The sequence below is a fragment of the Bubalus bubalis genome, chromosome 15 (assembly GCF_019923935.1).
Source record: "Bubalus bubalis isolate 160015118507 breed Murrah chromosome 15, NDDB_SH_1, whole genome shotgun sequence".
NCBI lineage: Eukaryota > Metazoa > Chordata > Mammalia > Artiodactyla > Bovidae > Bubalus > Bubalus bubalis.
The window spans coordinates 48,729,577-48,745,103 of record NC_059171.1 but is presented as its reverse complement, the minus strand read 5'-3'; the positions used below and the strand labels follow the sequence as shown (position 1 = coordinate 48,745,103).

At 43.0% G+C, this 15,527-nt stretch overlaps 1 protein-coding gene across 6 annotated transcripts in view; it reads left to right on the top strand.

The window, feature by feature from the left end:
• The window catches only part of SULF1 (sulfatase 1), a 190,076-nt gene that overhangs the window by 126,975 nt on the left and 47,574 nt on the right, over positions 1–15,527 (top strand). For all 6 annotated transcript variants that reach the window (XM_025265281.3, XM_044928701.2, XM_025265278.3 and 3 more), the window contains 3 exons: positions 342–511; positions 13,606–13,756; positions 14,684–14,859. In XM_025265281.3, coding sequence (XP_025121066.2) covers positions 342–511; positions 13,606–13,756; positions 14,684–14,859 — 497 coding nt within the window. The remainder of the gene's footprint in view (positions 1–341; positions 512–13,605; positions 13,757–14,683; positions 14,860–15,527) is intronic.

Here is a 15,527-nt window from a genome sequence, read left to right as displayed (position 1 = left end):
TCCGGTGTTTCATGTGCTGTAGCATTTGTATTGCCAGATCTGATCATTATCTTGGGCAAACAGGACTTGACTTTTTATTTTTTCCTCCTAATTCTTAAATTGTACATTACTTTTAAAAAGATGTTTGTGTGTGTTACTATGCTAGCAACCCTAGAAAGTAACTGGCAACTGATCTCTGTTTCCGGAAGATGTTTTTCTCCTTGGGAAGTACAGTTTCTCTTCATGCTTAAGATCTTACCTCCTCATTCAGTGAGTTGCTTCTGAAGGAAAGCAGTATTCAAATGTGATCTGATGAATGTCACCTTTTGTAATTTTTGTTTTGTGTCAAATGTATGTTTCAGGACTACTTCACAGACTTAATCACTAACGAGAGCATTAATTACTTCAAAATGTCTAAGAGAATGTATCCCCATAGGCCCATTATGATGGTGATCAGCCATGCGGCACCCCACGGCCCCGAGGACTCGGCCCCACAGTTTTCAGAACTGTACCCCAATGCTTCCCAACACATGTGAGTAACAACCTCAACTCTGGGACCTACTGATCTCAAGCCTCTCCTTTGCTCCCCACCCATCTCCTCCCCTGCACCCCATTTCTTTCCACGTGGCATCTCCACAAGGCAGGAATGGGGCTTCTGCCCCAAGACCACAGATCAGGCAGGCCCTGAACTCAGGGGCTTGCTGAGGTGGCTTGATTACGAATCACATCTCCAACATCGTAAGTAACTGAACAACAACAAGAACAACAAAATGAACAGAGAGAAGCACATGGGGTGACTGGGGGGTGATTTTGATCAAGGGCTTCCTTCAGTTGTCTCAAATAATATTCATCAACGTGATCTAATAATAATAATGATCAAACGGTATGTATCTTATAGCAGCAGAGTGGTAGTGACCCCCCCAGTCTGGTTATAGAGGCCTGGGTGAATTTCCTGGGTTCAGGCTGTTGCAGCTTTGCCACAGATGTCTGATTAGAATTGCTGCAGAGGCAGCTGCAGAGGGCTTGCCCGAGAGGCCGTCTCAGGTCACGGCTTTAAAATAACCTGATGTTTCTTTTTGAGAGGCAGGAGCCTTGGGGAGGGGATTGGGAGGCCCAGAGGAGAGGCTGGTGGCTTATGGCGATGAGACAGAGAGCAGAGAGCTGTATTAAGCTGACCATTCTCACGAGACGAGTGTAGTAAGTCTGGATACTTAGGCAGCAAAGAATGTGATTTTGTTTTTCCACTCCTCCACACCCGTTCTTCTTATCCATTGCAATGATATGCAGTCCTCCACGCAGAGCAGTGGGCTGAAAGTTTAACTATGAGAAGAGTAGGAAACAAGTAACTGATACGTTCCCTTCATCACTAAACCTCCAGAATTCATTCTTAATCTGTTTGTGCTTAAATATTATCCCTCTTCAGCCACACTGATTTTAAAGCTATGATCCCAGATGGGGAAAAAAAAAAGATTAAATGTACTTCTTTATGAAAAGAGATAAGTAACTACTGAAGGCATTCTAGTTGCTGGCATAACATATCCCTGGAAAACTTTTTATTCATATTTTTTATCTTATTATAACTAATAAACTTATGGCTCCTTGTCAGTGGTACTTAGATCCTCTCTATCATATCAAGTGACTTAGAAAGAAGGAAAGACGGGAACTAACAATACATAAATGAAGCCAGGTGAGTGTCCTACTGAGCATACCCAGAAACTTGGAGGATGGAAGTGTTTTGATGCATAAGATACTATCGACAAAGAAAGCTGCCCCAGGAACTGAGGTATAGGGTCTGGATGATCCATTGTGTTTTGGAATCAACCCTGTGGATGAATATTCAAGACTCTCTACCCTGTGTATAATTATGCAGCTAAATTCATAAATGAAGCCCACCAGGGACTAGAGACTCTCCATTAGCCATCACTTGCAGATTCAGTAACCTGCTGGTTCAGTAAAAGAAATAGGTCTTTGCAGATTTCTTCCATGCCCTGGGACTCACCTTTTCCTTTTCTTTGAGTCCGAAATTGCTTTCTTTGTTGCATTAGCAGAATCCCAGCCTAAGGTGATTTTCCACAACTGTAAACCTCACTGCTGTTTTCCCGGGAGTTTGAGGACAAGAAGTTGACAAAATGTGTTTTATGGCTCCTTAGAAGTCAGCTTGCCTTTGAAGCTTCAGGGCAAGGTCCTGAGCCTACAGGAAAATCAGCCACAGGTCAAAAGGTTCTGACAGCTCAGCAGTGTGCACAGACAGCAGTGCAGGATGAGAGAAATCTGCAGAGTTCTCTGGGCTTCAACAATAGCTTTAAAAAACAAAGAAGAAGCATCTCTGATTAAATTCTGCTTCATTCCACAAATATTTATGAGTGCCACCTGTGACACTGTACAGCACAGCAGGGATATAGGCGCAAGGAAGACACAATTGCTGGGACTTCCCTGGTGGTCCAGTGGCTAACACTCCACCCTCCCAGTGCAGGGGGCCTAGGTTCAATCCCTGGTCGGGGAACAAGTCCTGCATGTAACAACTAAGAGTTAACATGCCACAACTAAGACTTCCCGGTGCAGTCAAATAAACATAAAATAATCTGCATTTTTTAAAAAAGAGACACAATTGCTCATTCTAGAACCAATGAACTAGGACAGAGGTCTGCACATGGGGGCCACTTCTGACTTGCCACCAGTTTTTATAAATAAAGTTTTATTGAAACACAGCCATGCTCATTCATTTAGGTATTATCTGTGCCTGCTTTTGCAATGCAACAGTGGAGTTGGGTAGCTGTGGCAGATGCCATTCAGCCTGCAGTACCTAAACTATTTACTGTATGATTCTTTACAGAATAAGTTTGTTCTGGGCTCTTGCTCAAGGAGGAAGACAAACAAAGAGCCTTATGGAAGAGCCTTGTCAGCAACAGGCTCAGAAGCAAGTGCTAGAGCAGGGAGCCCAGGGTCTGTGAAAGTTTGGAGGAGGAAGCATACACATCTTTTAGAAGAACCAGGAGAACCTCAGGGCCAAGGAGGCAGGCAAAGTGGACTGCAAAGGATGGGCAACGTTTCTGCAGCTGATAGACAGAGATTGGGTAGATGATTTCAGGAAAAGTGGTCGCCACGAGGCTGTCTAAGATGTGACCAAGGAAGTGAGGAAAGAAGTAAGGGATAAAGCTAGAGAGAGAAACCTGCTGGGTATTGAGAACTTGAGTAAATTTGTACGTAGCTGTAAACACAGTCCCTGGAGACTGTTTAGTCAAGGTATACATCATATGTGACTTGACCATTTTTATATATGAAGTTTTCGCTATTCCTTTTTAGTTCAGATGAACCACCTGTGTGCCTTACTGTGCTCAGGGTTCAGTCGTGTCCGACTCTTTGCAGCCCCATGGATTGTACCCCACCAGGCTCCTCTGTCCATGGAATTTTTCAGGCAAGAATACAGGAGTGGGTCTCCTGTTCCTACTCCAGGATATCTTCCCGACCCAGGGATCAAACCTGCGTCTCTTGTGTCTCCTGCATTGGCAGGTAGATTCTTTACCACTAGCGCCACCCTGGGAAGCCCTGTGAGCCTTACTAGTGATTCTATAAAGCTGAATCCACACATTGGCAGAGTGAAAAGCTCTCAGGCCTTGGAGGCAAATAAGCACTGGTTCCTATCTCAGTGGTCCTTGCTGACCTGTAGGCAGTACCTTTCACATCTCAGAACCTCCACTGTTTCATCAGTAAAATGGGAGTAATACCCAGCAACTTGGCATGATGTCGTGAATGACAATTAAAAGAGACCCCACCTTGGACCTGGAACACAGAAGCCACTTCATAGGTACTAATTCTCCGTGATCCTTCCTATTAAGATGAACCATAAAAAAAAAAAAAAAAAAAAAAAAAACTGTTTTTGCTGGATTTGATCTTTCTTGACCTACAAAAAGGTGCTGTTTTGTTTGGTGAATTTCAACTTAACATTCAAGGAGAAGCAGCTAGGGAAAGAACAAGCTGGTTCTTGTCCGTTGTGACCTGACAAGTCTGTTGACGAGCTAAGACCTGCATTGATGAGGCTCTCACCCTGCCTATTCTAAAAACAGACAGGAGAAGCACCGGCCTGGGCCGTGTTATCTTTGCCAGGTGCAAACCGTGCTATTGGCAGTTTGAAGAACACCCTTAGCCATAGAAAATGAAAACTCACACGGTGAGTTGAATGGTTCAGCTTCTGTTTGCTGCTAAGCCCAGGGCTTTGGAGCCCCTAGAATGAGGAGATCCACTGTGTCTCCCACAGACCTTGAAAGCGTTGAATTCCGGGCATCTTTGTCATCAAGGTCTCCCTGGCCGTCACAGGAGGAAAGGGCTGGAAAGAGTCTATGTGCATCTCTCTTGAGGCTGTGAGTGACTGCCCAGGTTCACAGTTCAGGCTGCACACAAAAGGAGTGAGACAAATTGAAGACAAGCTTTCCATTGTGCCGCTCGGAGCTCCTGAATGGCTGGTCTCCTTAGCAAGAACATGAGCAAGGCATTCAAGCAAAGCGATGCAAGAAGTTAAGTGCTTTGCAGAGATATTTGGCAGGCCCTGTGAAAACAGAGCAAGAAGCTGTAGGTTCTGCGCTGTCGGGGGCAGGGGAGGGGGATGCAAGCCATGTGAGCACTTTCCTTGAGGTTGCCTTCCTTGGTGGTCAGGCATTATCCAGATGTCTTTCATCCGCCTTGGGTTAGAGCTATCTGACCCCCACTGCCTGGAGCGAATGTATCAGGTTTCCATGGTGTTTGCCATCGCCAACAAAGAAAGGAAGCCAGTTCAATATTGAGGCTAGAGGTTATGCCAACCAACTAAGAAAGAGAACGGATTATCGACCGCATGGAACAGGGGACCCTGTTTAATCAGACAGTGGCTCAGTCACTCCTGGCCTCAGAGAGATCTGAGGAAGTCTCCATCATGATAATACATATAATCATTCTTATCACAAAGCCCTTCACTATGACTAAGACTCTACTGCACGTTCCAGTAAATTCTCTCCCCATGCTGCTGCTGCTGCTAAGTCGCTTCAGTCATGTCCGACTCTGTGCGACCCCATAGACAGCAGCCCACCAAGCTTCCCTTTCCCTGGGATTCTCCAGGCAAGAACACTGGAGTGGGTTGCCATTTCCTTCTCCAATGCAGGAAAGTGAAAAGTGAAAGTGAAGTCACTCAGTCGTGTCTGACTCTAGCAACCCCATGGACTGCAGCCTACCAGGCTCCTCCATCCATGGGATTTTCTAGGCAAAAGTACTGGAGTGGGGTGCCATTGCCTTCTCCGTCTCTCCCCCATATCCTCATAATAATGCTAAAGCCTCATCCTCTTGGCATCATTTCTCTCTCCTGGCGTCAGTGATGTGATAATACTCACTTGTAGACAAAAGCTGATGAGAAAAGAGATTACGTTTGCCTTCTTGATGATTCTGTGAGATGCTGAGGATCCCTTGACATTTTTCCACCAATTATGCCTCCATGACGGAGAAGGCAATGACTTCTGACTGACTGAACACGACTGAAGCAACTTAGCAGCAGCAGCAGCAGCATGTCTCCATGAACTTAAAGAAAAATTTTGTTCCAGTTCAACAGCTCTTTCTTTCTATCCCTGGAAATGCATTTCACTCTATACACACACACACACACACACACACACACACACACACAGAGGTTCATGTGAAATCAAAATTTAGGCAGAACAATCCACATCAACTAACTTGCAGATATTGTTCTGATCGTGGAGTTTGGGATGGACACAGCATGTCAAAGGGACAACTATCCTAAGGAAGCCTCAGAACATTTCTGAAACATCTTTGTTATCTAAAGTTGAAAAGAAAGGACTTCCCTGGCAAAGTTAAGACCCCATGCTTCCACTTCAGAAGGTACAGGTTTGATCCCTGGTCAGGGAACTAAGATCTAACATGCTGAGTCATGCAGCCAGATAAATTAATTCAAATTGGAAAGAAATGTCTTGCCTTCAAAAAAATTTGAACATTCTCTCTTCATTTCTTCCATAAATACATTAAAGGATATGCTTTCAAAGAGGAGAGAATTTTAAATCCTCCATAAACATTTCTGACTTGAGCAGGATTAATTGCTCCCTTTGTGGCTCAGCTGGTAAAGAATCCGCCTGTAGTGCAGGAGACCTGGGTTTGATCCCTGGGTTGGGAAGATACCCTGGAGAAGGGAAAGGCTACCCACTCCAGTATTCTGGCCTAGAGAATTCCATGGACTGTATAGTCCATGGGGTCACAGAGAGTCAGACACGACTGAGTGACCTTCACACACACACTTCCCATATTACCTCTGTATTCTTCTCTCTGTCATTTACTACATATCCCATTGCACTGGCTGTTTACTCAGATCCTTGATGTCCAGCCACACAACTTCAGAATATCCACACTCAACACCACACGAATGACACCCTGCTGCTATGCAAGGCATCTCTTTCCCAAAGGATCCATCTCTACCTCCCGTTGCCTGGTGGGCACGGCTCCTGCTGCTTTAGTCGTATAATACATTTTTGTTTAGCAAATGCATCAACATGTTAACCCTTCCAACTAGCTGACATTAAAACCCTTTTTAAAATAGTATGAAAGTAGTTGAACAATTGGTTTTATGAATTAAAGGGTACCTAGTGATAGTATAAATCCATAAATTTTTAGATTAAAAAATGAATACCCAAAGTTTATTGAAAAAAAAAAAAAAAAGACTCAGTGGCTTTGCCCAAGTCACGTAAGTAGATAGGGATGAAGCTGAAGCCCAAACTCCACTCTTCTGGGCCCTGGATCTTCCCACTACACCAGGCCTGTTCAATATCTTTCACAGTCACAATTTTTAGTAGAAGTGTTCCCTGTGTATGTATTGACACAATTTCTAGTTGGAGTTCATAGCATCATCATTGGAAGAGTCTTTGAATTAGTTTTGTGTTATGCCATTTTATTGTACGGCTTCCCAATTGGCACTAGTGGTAGAGAACCTGCCTGCCAGTGCAGGAGATGTAAGAGACTTGGATTCAATCCCTGAGTCAGGAAGATCCTCTGGAGAAGGAAATGACAACCCTCTCCAGTATTCTTGCCTGGGAAGTCCCATGGATAAAGGAGCCTGGAGGGCTACAGTCCATAGTGTCACAAACAGTAAGATACAACTGAAGCTACTTAGCGTGTATCTTTTTTATTGTAAAGTTTTAGGATGCACCTGTAATCAAGACAATTTGATGTTATCCTACACGTGTTCAGTTGTTACCCACCTAAAGACATTTGAACTCGAGTGGAGAATCTCGCCACAAAGTCTCATCAAGTTTCATTTTAGTGAAGGCTGGGATGGTGTAGCTTGGGAGATTGTCTAGAATATCCAATTTTAATAGTTTGAGTGTGTGCTTCTTGAATCTGTACAATCAGCTTATTCTGGGAATTGAGACCTGTTTCTCAGTGAGTGATGATCCTGCTACCAATAAGGGTATTAAGTGTTAGGATTTTTGCTGTTGTATGAGACTAAACGGGTGGCTTCCCTGGTTGCTCAGTGGTAGAGAATTTGCCTGCTGTGCAGAAGACTGCTTGCTGTGGAGGAGATGTGGATTTGATCTCTAGGTCAGGAAGACCCCTTGAAAAGGAAATGGCAATCCACTGCAGTATTCTTGCCTGGGAAGTCCCAGGGACAGAGGAGCCTGGGGGATTCCAAGAGTCAGACACAACTTATCAACTAAACCACCACCACCATGAGACTAAAGCAAATGAAGAAAACACACATTCAAATATAAAATACTCAAAATGTATTTTCTTTGGGGTGACAGCAGAGGCCATCAGTGGTACCAAATGAACTGCTAAGTTCTTTGTGTTTCCCCGAGAATGGGTTTAATATGCAACACATGCATTTCTTCAAACTATTTCTGTGCTACTAAGAATTAGTCTCCTAAAATGTCCACCCATCAAGAAGAAAGGGGACATGATTGATTTGAGAAATCTTATCCTTGTTATGTCAAGAAGCAATGTTAGCAAGAAAAGCAAAGCCTGGGGAGAATCTGATATTGACGGCCAAAGTTGAACATGGAAGCGCAGTGGTCTGAGGGATCCGTCCGTGAGCTATATACTGTGCTAAGCAACTGTATTTTTGTTCAGTTGCTCAGTCACGTCCGACTTTTTGCAACCTCATGGACTGTAGCCCACCAGGCTCCTCTGTTCATGGGGTTCCTCAGGTAAGAATGCTTGAGTGGGTTGCCATTTCCTACTCCAGGGGATCTTCCCAGACCAGGGATCAACCCATGTCTCCTGCACTGGCAGGCAGATTCTTTACCATTGAGCCACCGGGAAGCCCACGCTGAGCAATAACACTGAACAAATGATGACTAGAGAAAAGCAATGTGCAGAGAAGCCTTGCTAGTGAAAGCTCACCTTTTATAAGTATTGGAATCATCTTTTGAGAGTTACAGGTGCGTTCCTAAGAGTATATGGTCTGGAGAGCACAGTTCTGGGCCAAACATGTATCTGAACAGACACAGAAAGCCTCACCAGACCAGACACACATGGCTGACACTCTGACATGAATTTTTGAGTTTTTTTTTTCTTTTTTATGACAGTCTCATCCTTTGTCCTCTCCATTTTCAAGCAAAGAGTCAGAGTTCTCTACCTTTTCGAATATGTCTCCAGGGTGTTCTGGAGGGTCAGACTTGTTTTTGCAACAAACGTAGGAACACAGCAGCTGGTGGGAGGCATCTGAATGAGAAACAGAAGCAGCTAATATTTTAAATCAGGATAAGCAGGATAAAAGCTAAGAACTTTGGGACTTACTTTTTAAATATTTATTTATTTGGCTCTGTCGGATCTTGGTGCGGAGCACGGACTCTCTAGTTGTGGCACATGGGCTTAGTCGCTCAACAGCATGTGCGATCTTAATTCCCCTACCAGGGATCAAACCTGAGTCATCCCCTGCATTGCAAAGAGGATTCTTAACCACTGGACCACCAGGGAAACCCCAGGACTTACTTTTGATAGAAGAAATGTATGGATCACTTCTCCTTTTTATGATGGGAGTTTGAGATGCTTGTTGGAGAGGACAGTTCAGTGTGACATCATGAAAGGAGCAGGGTTCCCAACCTGTCCTTTCTGAGCCATCTCTGTATGCTTTACTGTCTCATTTGTAAAATGGGAGCGTTTTATTTTCTTGGGCTTCAAAATCACTGTGGACGGTGACTGCAGCCATGAAATTAAAAGACACCTGCTCCTTGGAAAGAAAGCTATAACAAACCTAGACAGTGTATTAAGAAGAGACATCACATTGCTGACAAAGGTCCGTCTAGTCAAAGCTGTGGTTTTTCCAGTAGTCGTGTATGGATGTGAGAGTTGGACCATAAAGAAGGCTGAGTGCTGAAAAATTGTTGCTTCTGAATTGTGGTGCTGGTGAATACTCTTGAGAGTCCCTTGGACAGCAAAGAGATCAAACCAGTCACTCTTAAAGGAAATCAACCCTGAATGTTCATTGGAAGGACTGACGCTAAAGCTGGAGCTCCAATACTTTGTCCACCTGATGCGAAGAGCTGACTCATTGGAAAAGACCCTGATGTTGGGAAAGATTGAAGGCAAGAGGAGAAGGGAGCAACAGAGGATAAGAGGGTTGGATGGCATTATCAACTCAATGGACATGAGTTTGAGCAAACTCCAAGAGATTTTGAAGGACAGGGAAGCCTGAAGTGCTGCAGTCCATGGGATCACAAAAAGTCGGACACGACTTAGCAACTGAACAACAGACTACAGTAAGAAGCGCTGCCCTCTCGGGGCTGCCTCAGCCATCATTGAGCTGTGATGTGATAAGCTCTCTCCCAGCTTCCTATAAGTATGAGTATGAGTGGTCCCAGGTTTTGTCTTCTGAAGCCTCTGTGAAGCCTTGCAAGAGCTCTTTGGAGTTCTTGCTCCCATTACAGATATGTGGGAACACAGACTTAAAGAAAAAAAAAAAAAGTTGCTCCAGATCACACACTAGTAAGCAACAATCCTGGGCTGAGAATTCAGGTCTGAGTCCAGAATATTCTGGAACAATCGGATATGTGGTTTTCCACCGTTCCCTAAAACAGTCACCTGCTTCTCTGTGTCTCGCGTTTTCAGCCAACAGCTCCCAGCTCCGTCTGGATCACTGTAAGTTGATTCTTAGTTAGGGCAGCAAGCCTTCATTATCACAGGGCAGAGGGACAGAAGAATGCGTCTTCCAGGAATTTGGCAGACACCAGCGGGAGGCACCCACAGGTCTTTGGCAAAAGGTCAATTTTCAACAACTGTCAACTCCAGCAACCCCCAACCTTCCACCTGCAGGCCCCTTGAACAGCTGCTATTCTGTGGGAAGCAGTGGCAGCCTGTCTTCCCCTAAAAGGCAAATGGTTATCCTCCCCCTCCTGCTGAGACTCCACCTGGGATCTTGTCCCCAGAGCTGGAGGGGGAGTGGTCATCTCCCACATTCAGAAATTAAGAGAAAAGAAAAAAAAAAAATGGGATGGGGGAAGGACAACTTTGACAATAGACCCAAACTCTCCCTTTTAATAAAAGCCAGAATGAACATATGTCATTCTGTAAATCCAGGAGTCCAATTTGAGGCTTGTAATTTGCTGTGAGCTTCCCTGTTCCTCAGGGCGAGGTGGATGGAGCTGTGCCAAGCACTGGAAGGTAACCGGTGGAAGATACGATTTACCCACTATGAGTCTGCTTCTCGGTTCCCTATTGTAATTTTTATTTGTGTTTGAGGTTTTGTGGTTAAAAAAAAAGTCAACTAGATTTATTTTTAAATTAAAGCACACCGACATCAAAGGCAGTAAGAGGAGGCTGGTGAGGTATTATGAAGAAAGCCCGTGTAATCTTTTATAGCCATATTCTTTTTCAGGGCACGTATCAGTAAGTGGTGAAGGACCTTTCGTGACCAGCTTGCTCTATTTCTCTGACCTCAAACTCCCCCCAACGGTGAAAATCTCTTTCCTCTGGGATTTAGAAGCTCCCCCTTCTCTCCTCCTCCTCTTCAGTCTCTTCCTCTAATCCTGTTTGTAAGGTTACACGCTGCGTTAAGAATAAGAAACCCGGGCTTAAGTCCTTTCCTACTGCCCAGGCTTCTGAAATACAAGGGTCTCATTTGGTCTGTGGTGCAATGGGAGATAATGAAGAACCCTGTCAGACCAAAAATGGGACCATTCGGTTCATGAGTTGTCTGCTTGGTGAGCAGAGGAAAGTTCGTGCTGACAGTTTCTCTGATAAAGAATGGCAAGTGATATCTGAAAATTTGTTTATTTAATGTCACAGATTTTTTTCCCCACCAGATCCTTATATAGAATACATTTGTTTATTGGCTTATGTAGGAAACTCAGGTACTTTGTTCTGGGCACTTTAAAGAGATAGATAATAGATAAATAGACAGACAGACAGGTTTGGAGATTTTAGAGGGTGAGAGGCTGAGTTTTTTTTTTTTTCTTTTTTTTTTTTTGCTGCACCATGCAGCATGTAGGATCTTAGTTCCCCAATCAGGAATTGAACCCACACCCACTGCATCGGAAGCACCGAGTCTTAACCACTAGACCACCAGGGAAGTCCCTAGTCAGATTTGTTGTTCCTCAAAGCAGATTTTTATGAGATGCTCTTATCCCCATTTCCAGGTGAGCAAATTGAGCTACATTTACCTACCCTACAAATATGTCTCTTTAAAAGGAAGTTGACTGACACCTCTCAGCGTAACCTGTACTTTTAAGGACAGTTTCTCCTGTGCTCAGTGTGGTATTGGCATTTGTTAAGCAGCCAGCATCCATACAGATGATTAGGGTAACTTTCTGCACAGGAAGGCCAATGGTACCAAAACAGCATTTTCAACTACTAAAAGAGAAGCGCCGCAAATCCACTGGTGGAAGAAAATGTATAGTAACAGGTAGCATATAGAGAGCCTCATGTTCTGTGTACAGTCATGCAGCTCAGAAACTCCAAGTTTCCTCAATAGGAAATTTGCTCCATGACGGGACGAGTGGAATATGGTCGAGGCTTCTGGACTCACCAGGTCACAGTGATTGACTGTTTCTCTAGTTTTATGATGTAAACAATGTCACAGGATCTCCTGCAGTCATCATTATCCACCGCCTTTCACTGATAGGCTTCTCCCCAGAACAGAGAGCAGTAATCAGATTCCTCTATCAGCCTCTCTTGTTCTGAGAGACTGGCTATTTGCACAGTTGTGGTTCACACAAAGAGCAACTTCAGATGCAGGAAGCCCCCATCATTTTACTTTCCCTTCATTTTGTTAAAGCAAATGAGCTTTGGAACCAAGTCCTGGTTCGATTCCCTGCTACTTTTGTTAACCTGAGAAAGTTAGCTTTGCTAAGCCTCAGTTTTCTCACCTGTGAAATGGGAATGATAAACCTATTTCCCAGAAGAGCTGAGTTAATTAAATGAGTAGATGTGAACAAAACACTTAGCACAGGCCCTCACCCGTGGTAAATACTGAGTTTTCACTATTAAACAATGTTTATAGGCTTCCCTGGTGGCTCAGACGGTAAAGAATCTGTTTGCAATGCAGGAGACCCGGGTTCAATCCCTGAATCGGGAAGATCCCCTGGAAAAGGAAATGGCAACCCACTCCTGTATTCTTGCCTGGAGAATTCCATGGACAGAGGAGTCTGGTGGGCTACAGTCCATAGGGTCTCAAAGAGTCAGATATGACTGAGTGACTGACTTTCATAGGCTTATCAGCTAAGGAGAAAGTTCAAACACATTATAGTCTGATGGAGAGGTCAAATGAAAAACAATTCTCAGTGTGAAAAGCATAGATATATTCTAGCATAGATATGTTCTTCGGGAGTGTGAAGTGGCAGCGTCTTATGATCCAGGGAGTTGGGGAAGACTTCAAAGAGAAGGTGATATACTTTATGGGTCCCCAAAGGGAAGTATGGGCACCACTTAGATCTCTATAGATTAAATATAGGCTCAAACCACCTGTCTTAGAACAATAGGACTCACTTCCCTATAGTTAGCAAAAATTATGCCTCCACCTATATTGATTTGTCTCTAATGAACAGCTTTACTGATAAACATGTATATTGTAGTAGACTTGCTTGTAATTCCAGCAAATCCAATAAATTGATGATATCTATATGTGAGGTTAGGAATGAGAAAAATTCAGAGACTAGATATGTAAGTAATCAATATAATACCCTAGTAAATTCTAGAGATAAAATGTGTTGAAATTATGATTCTTCATCACTGCACGTAACATATTAGTGACTATATTTAATAGCCTAATTAGCAGTAAAATTTTATGAGTTAACATCACCATGAGAGCATTCCCTTCTACATTACTGAGTTTTATCTGTAAATTTGTAACATGACCACAATCATCTCGAGGTATTTTTACGCATTTTATTCAATGAACCTAAATGAACTTGTACTAATTAGATTTTCACTACCAGTCTTGGTTTTGTAAGTTTGAACCCATACACCTTCAGAGAACTTGTGTGGTCTGGGGTGGTGCAGACTTGAAATCGCTTTACAAACACAGAGATGTACCGGAGAGAAAAATTCTTTAGCTGTGTCTGAAGTCTTTCCTAAATGGTTATTTCACAACGTTTAACGTGAACTATTTCTCTAAATGGCTAAAAAGCATATATAGTAAGACTCGTTTCTGGATATTTGCAGAACTCCTAGTTATAACTATGCGCCCAATATGGACAAACACTGGATTATGCAGTACACGGGACCCATGCTGCCCATCCACATGGAATTCACAAACGTTCTACATCGCAAACGGCTGCAAACTTTGATGTCAGTGGATGATTCTGTGGAACGGGTAAGCCCATGAACCGGCCCCAGGGATGGGCTTTGGTCCAGCTTCCCTTGTGCAGATGCATTCTTGCCAACCCTGCTTTTGTAGTCGTTGTTGTTTTTCATTTTGCGAGAGTGTGGAGGCTGGGTATTCTGTGAACTCATCATCCCCCCTCATCTTGTTCTCTTTCTAGGCTTGGTTCTTGTGGAGCCAGTAGCAAAAAGGAGTTGATCAAAAATCATAAACCCTTGATCATAAATCAAGGGTTATCACCACAAATACCTTCAGGGATTAAGCAAATAGTGTAGATAGCTAAAGCAGATCGAGTATAAGGCGATAGGGCACGGTGAGGATCACGGTGAACTCAAATCTAAACTCCCTCATCTAACGCAAGGAACAACTATTCAGCTTCAACTAATTTTGGTCACGTGAAAATATGGATACAGTATTAAGTCTTCTAACTTTTAAAAGAAGCCAGAAATAAAAAAATTGTATTTGAAATTTCCTGAATTTTAAAAGATAACATAAACCAAACAAGACATGCGTAAAGGCTGGATGTGACTGGATCAGGCTCAGAGGTAGCCTGTTTTTAATCTTTGATAACTAAATATGAGGGATGATAGTCAAATTTGCTTTAAAATGGATTTTTCAAAGTAAAACCTGAAAGTTTGATGGTAGAGGTTGTTTTGTGTGTGTGTTTTTTTTCAAATAGGCAAAAATAAGCCAGATTAAGAAAAGTTATATAAGAATCAACTGTATTACTGGACTTTTTCCCTCCAGAATTGCAGGCAACTTGAAAAATGTGTATAAACATACATGTTTGTCAGCCCTATTAAAGCAACTCTTGCCTTCTAAAAATAATGGAAAAAAGATTTGAGGGGAATCATGGCGACGCCATTGTCATCTTACGCATCACAGTTGTTTCTGACTGAGGTCTGTGCTGTGTTTCAGCTATATAATATGCTTGTGGAAACGGGTGAGCTGGAGAACACTTACATCATCTACACCGCCGACCACGGTTACCATATCGGGCAATTTGGACTGGTCAAGGGGAAATCCATGCCATATGACTTTGATATCCGCGTGCCTTTCTTTATTCGTGGGCCAAGTGTAGAACCAGGATCCATGTACGTATTTCTCTGTTTCCAACATTCAACTGTCATAGCTCGTGTACGTCTGAGATAATTCGATTACCAATCTCAGGGTCTGGTTTCCTTTAGTCCAAACAAAAAAGGGTGAGTGTAGGTTCATAATTTAGAAGACAAAACCTCCCGCCTGCCCCACCCCTCCCCCAGTCCTGCCGCATGCTAAATTAATGTCTACTCTTTCAAGAGAAAGGAAAAATAACTGTATCAATGATTAACTCTTTCAAACCAACCAGAATCCATGAGACTGTGAACACAGACATAGAGTGTGATTTTAGGTATGTCATCCTTACCTTCTTTGAATCTTTTTTTAAAATGATAACCAGTGCCATGCTCTTGGTTGCTTTTTTAAAAAACTATTACTGAAGCATTTTTAAAGGAAATTAAATGTTAAGAACTTTAAAGTTTAAATAATTTTAGATACATTTTATTTAATTAAAATGTATTTGAATGAACTTTAAATGAATTTTAAGAAAAGAAGCCTGAAGGACTGGAATTCCATTTCTGTCATCTTAAGTCCCTGCATCCCTTTGCATGTCAGTATTCCCATCATAAATGGATTTTGTATGCCCTGCCAGCACATCAGAATGTGTAGTGTAAAATGAGATCCTTTACATGAATCAGTTACTGAAAGCGTGAAAGAAAAGAGT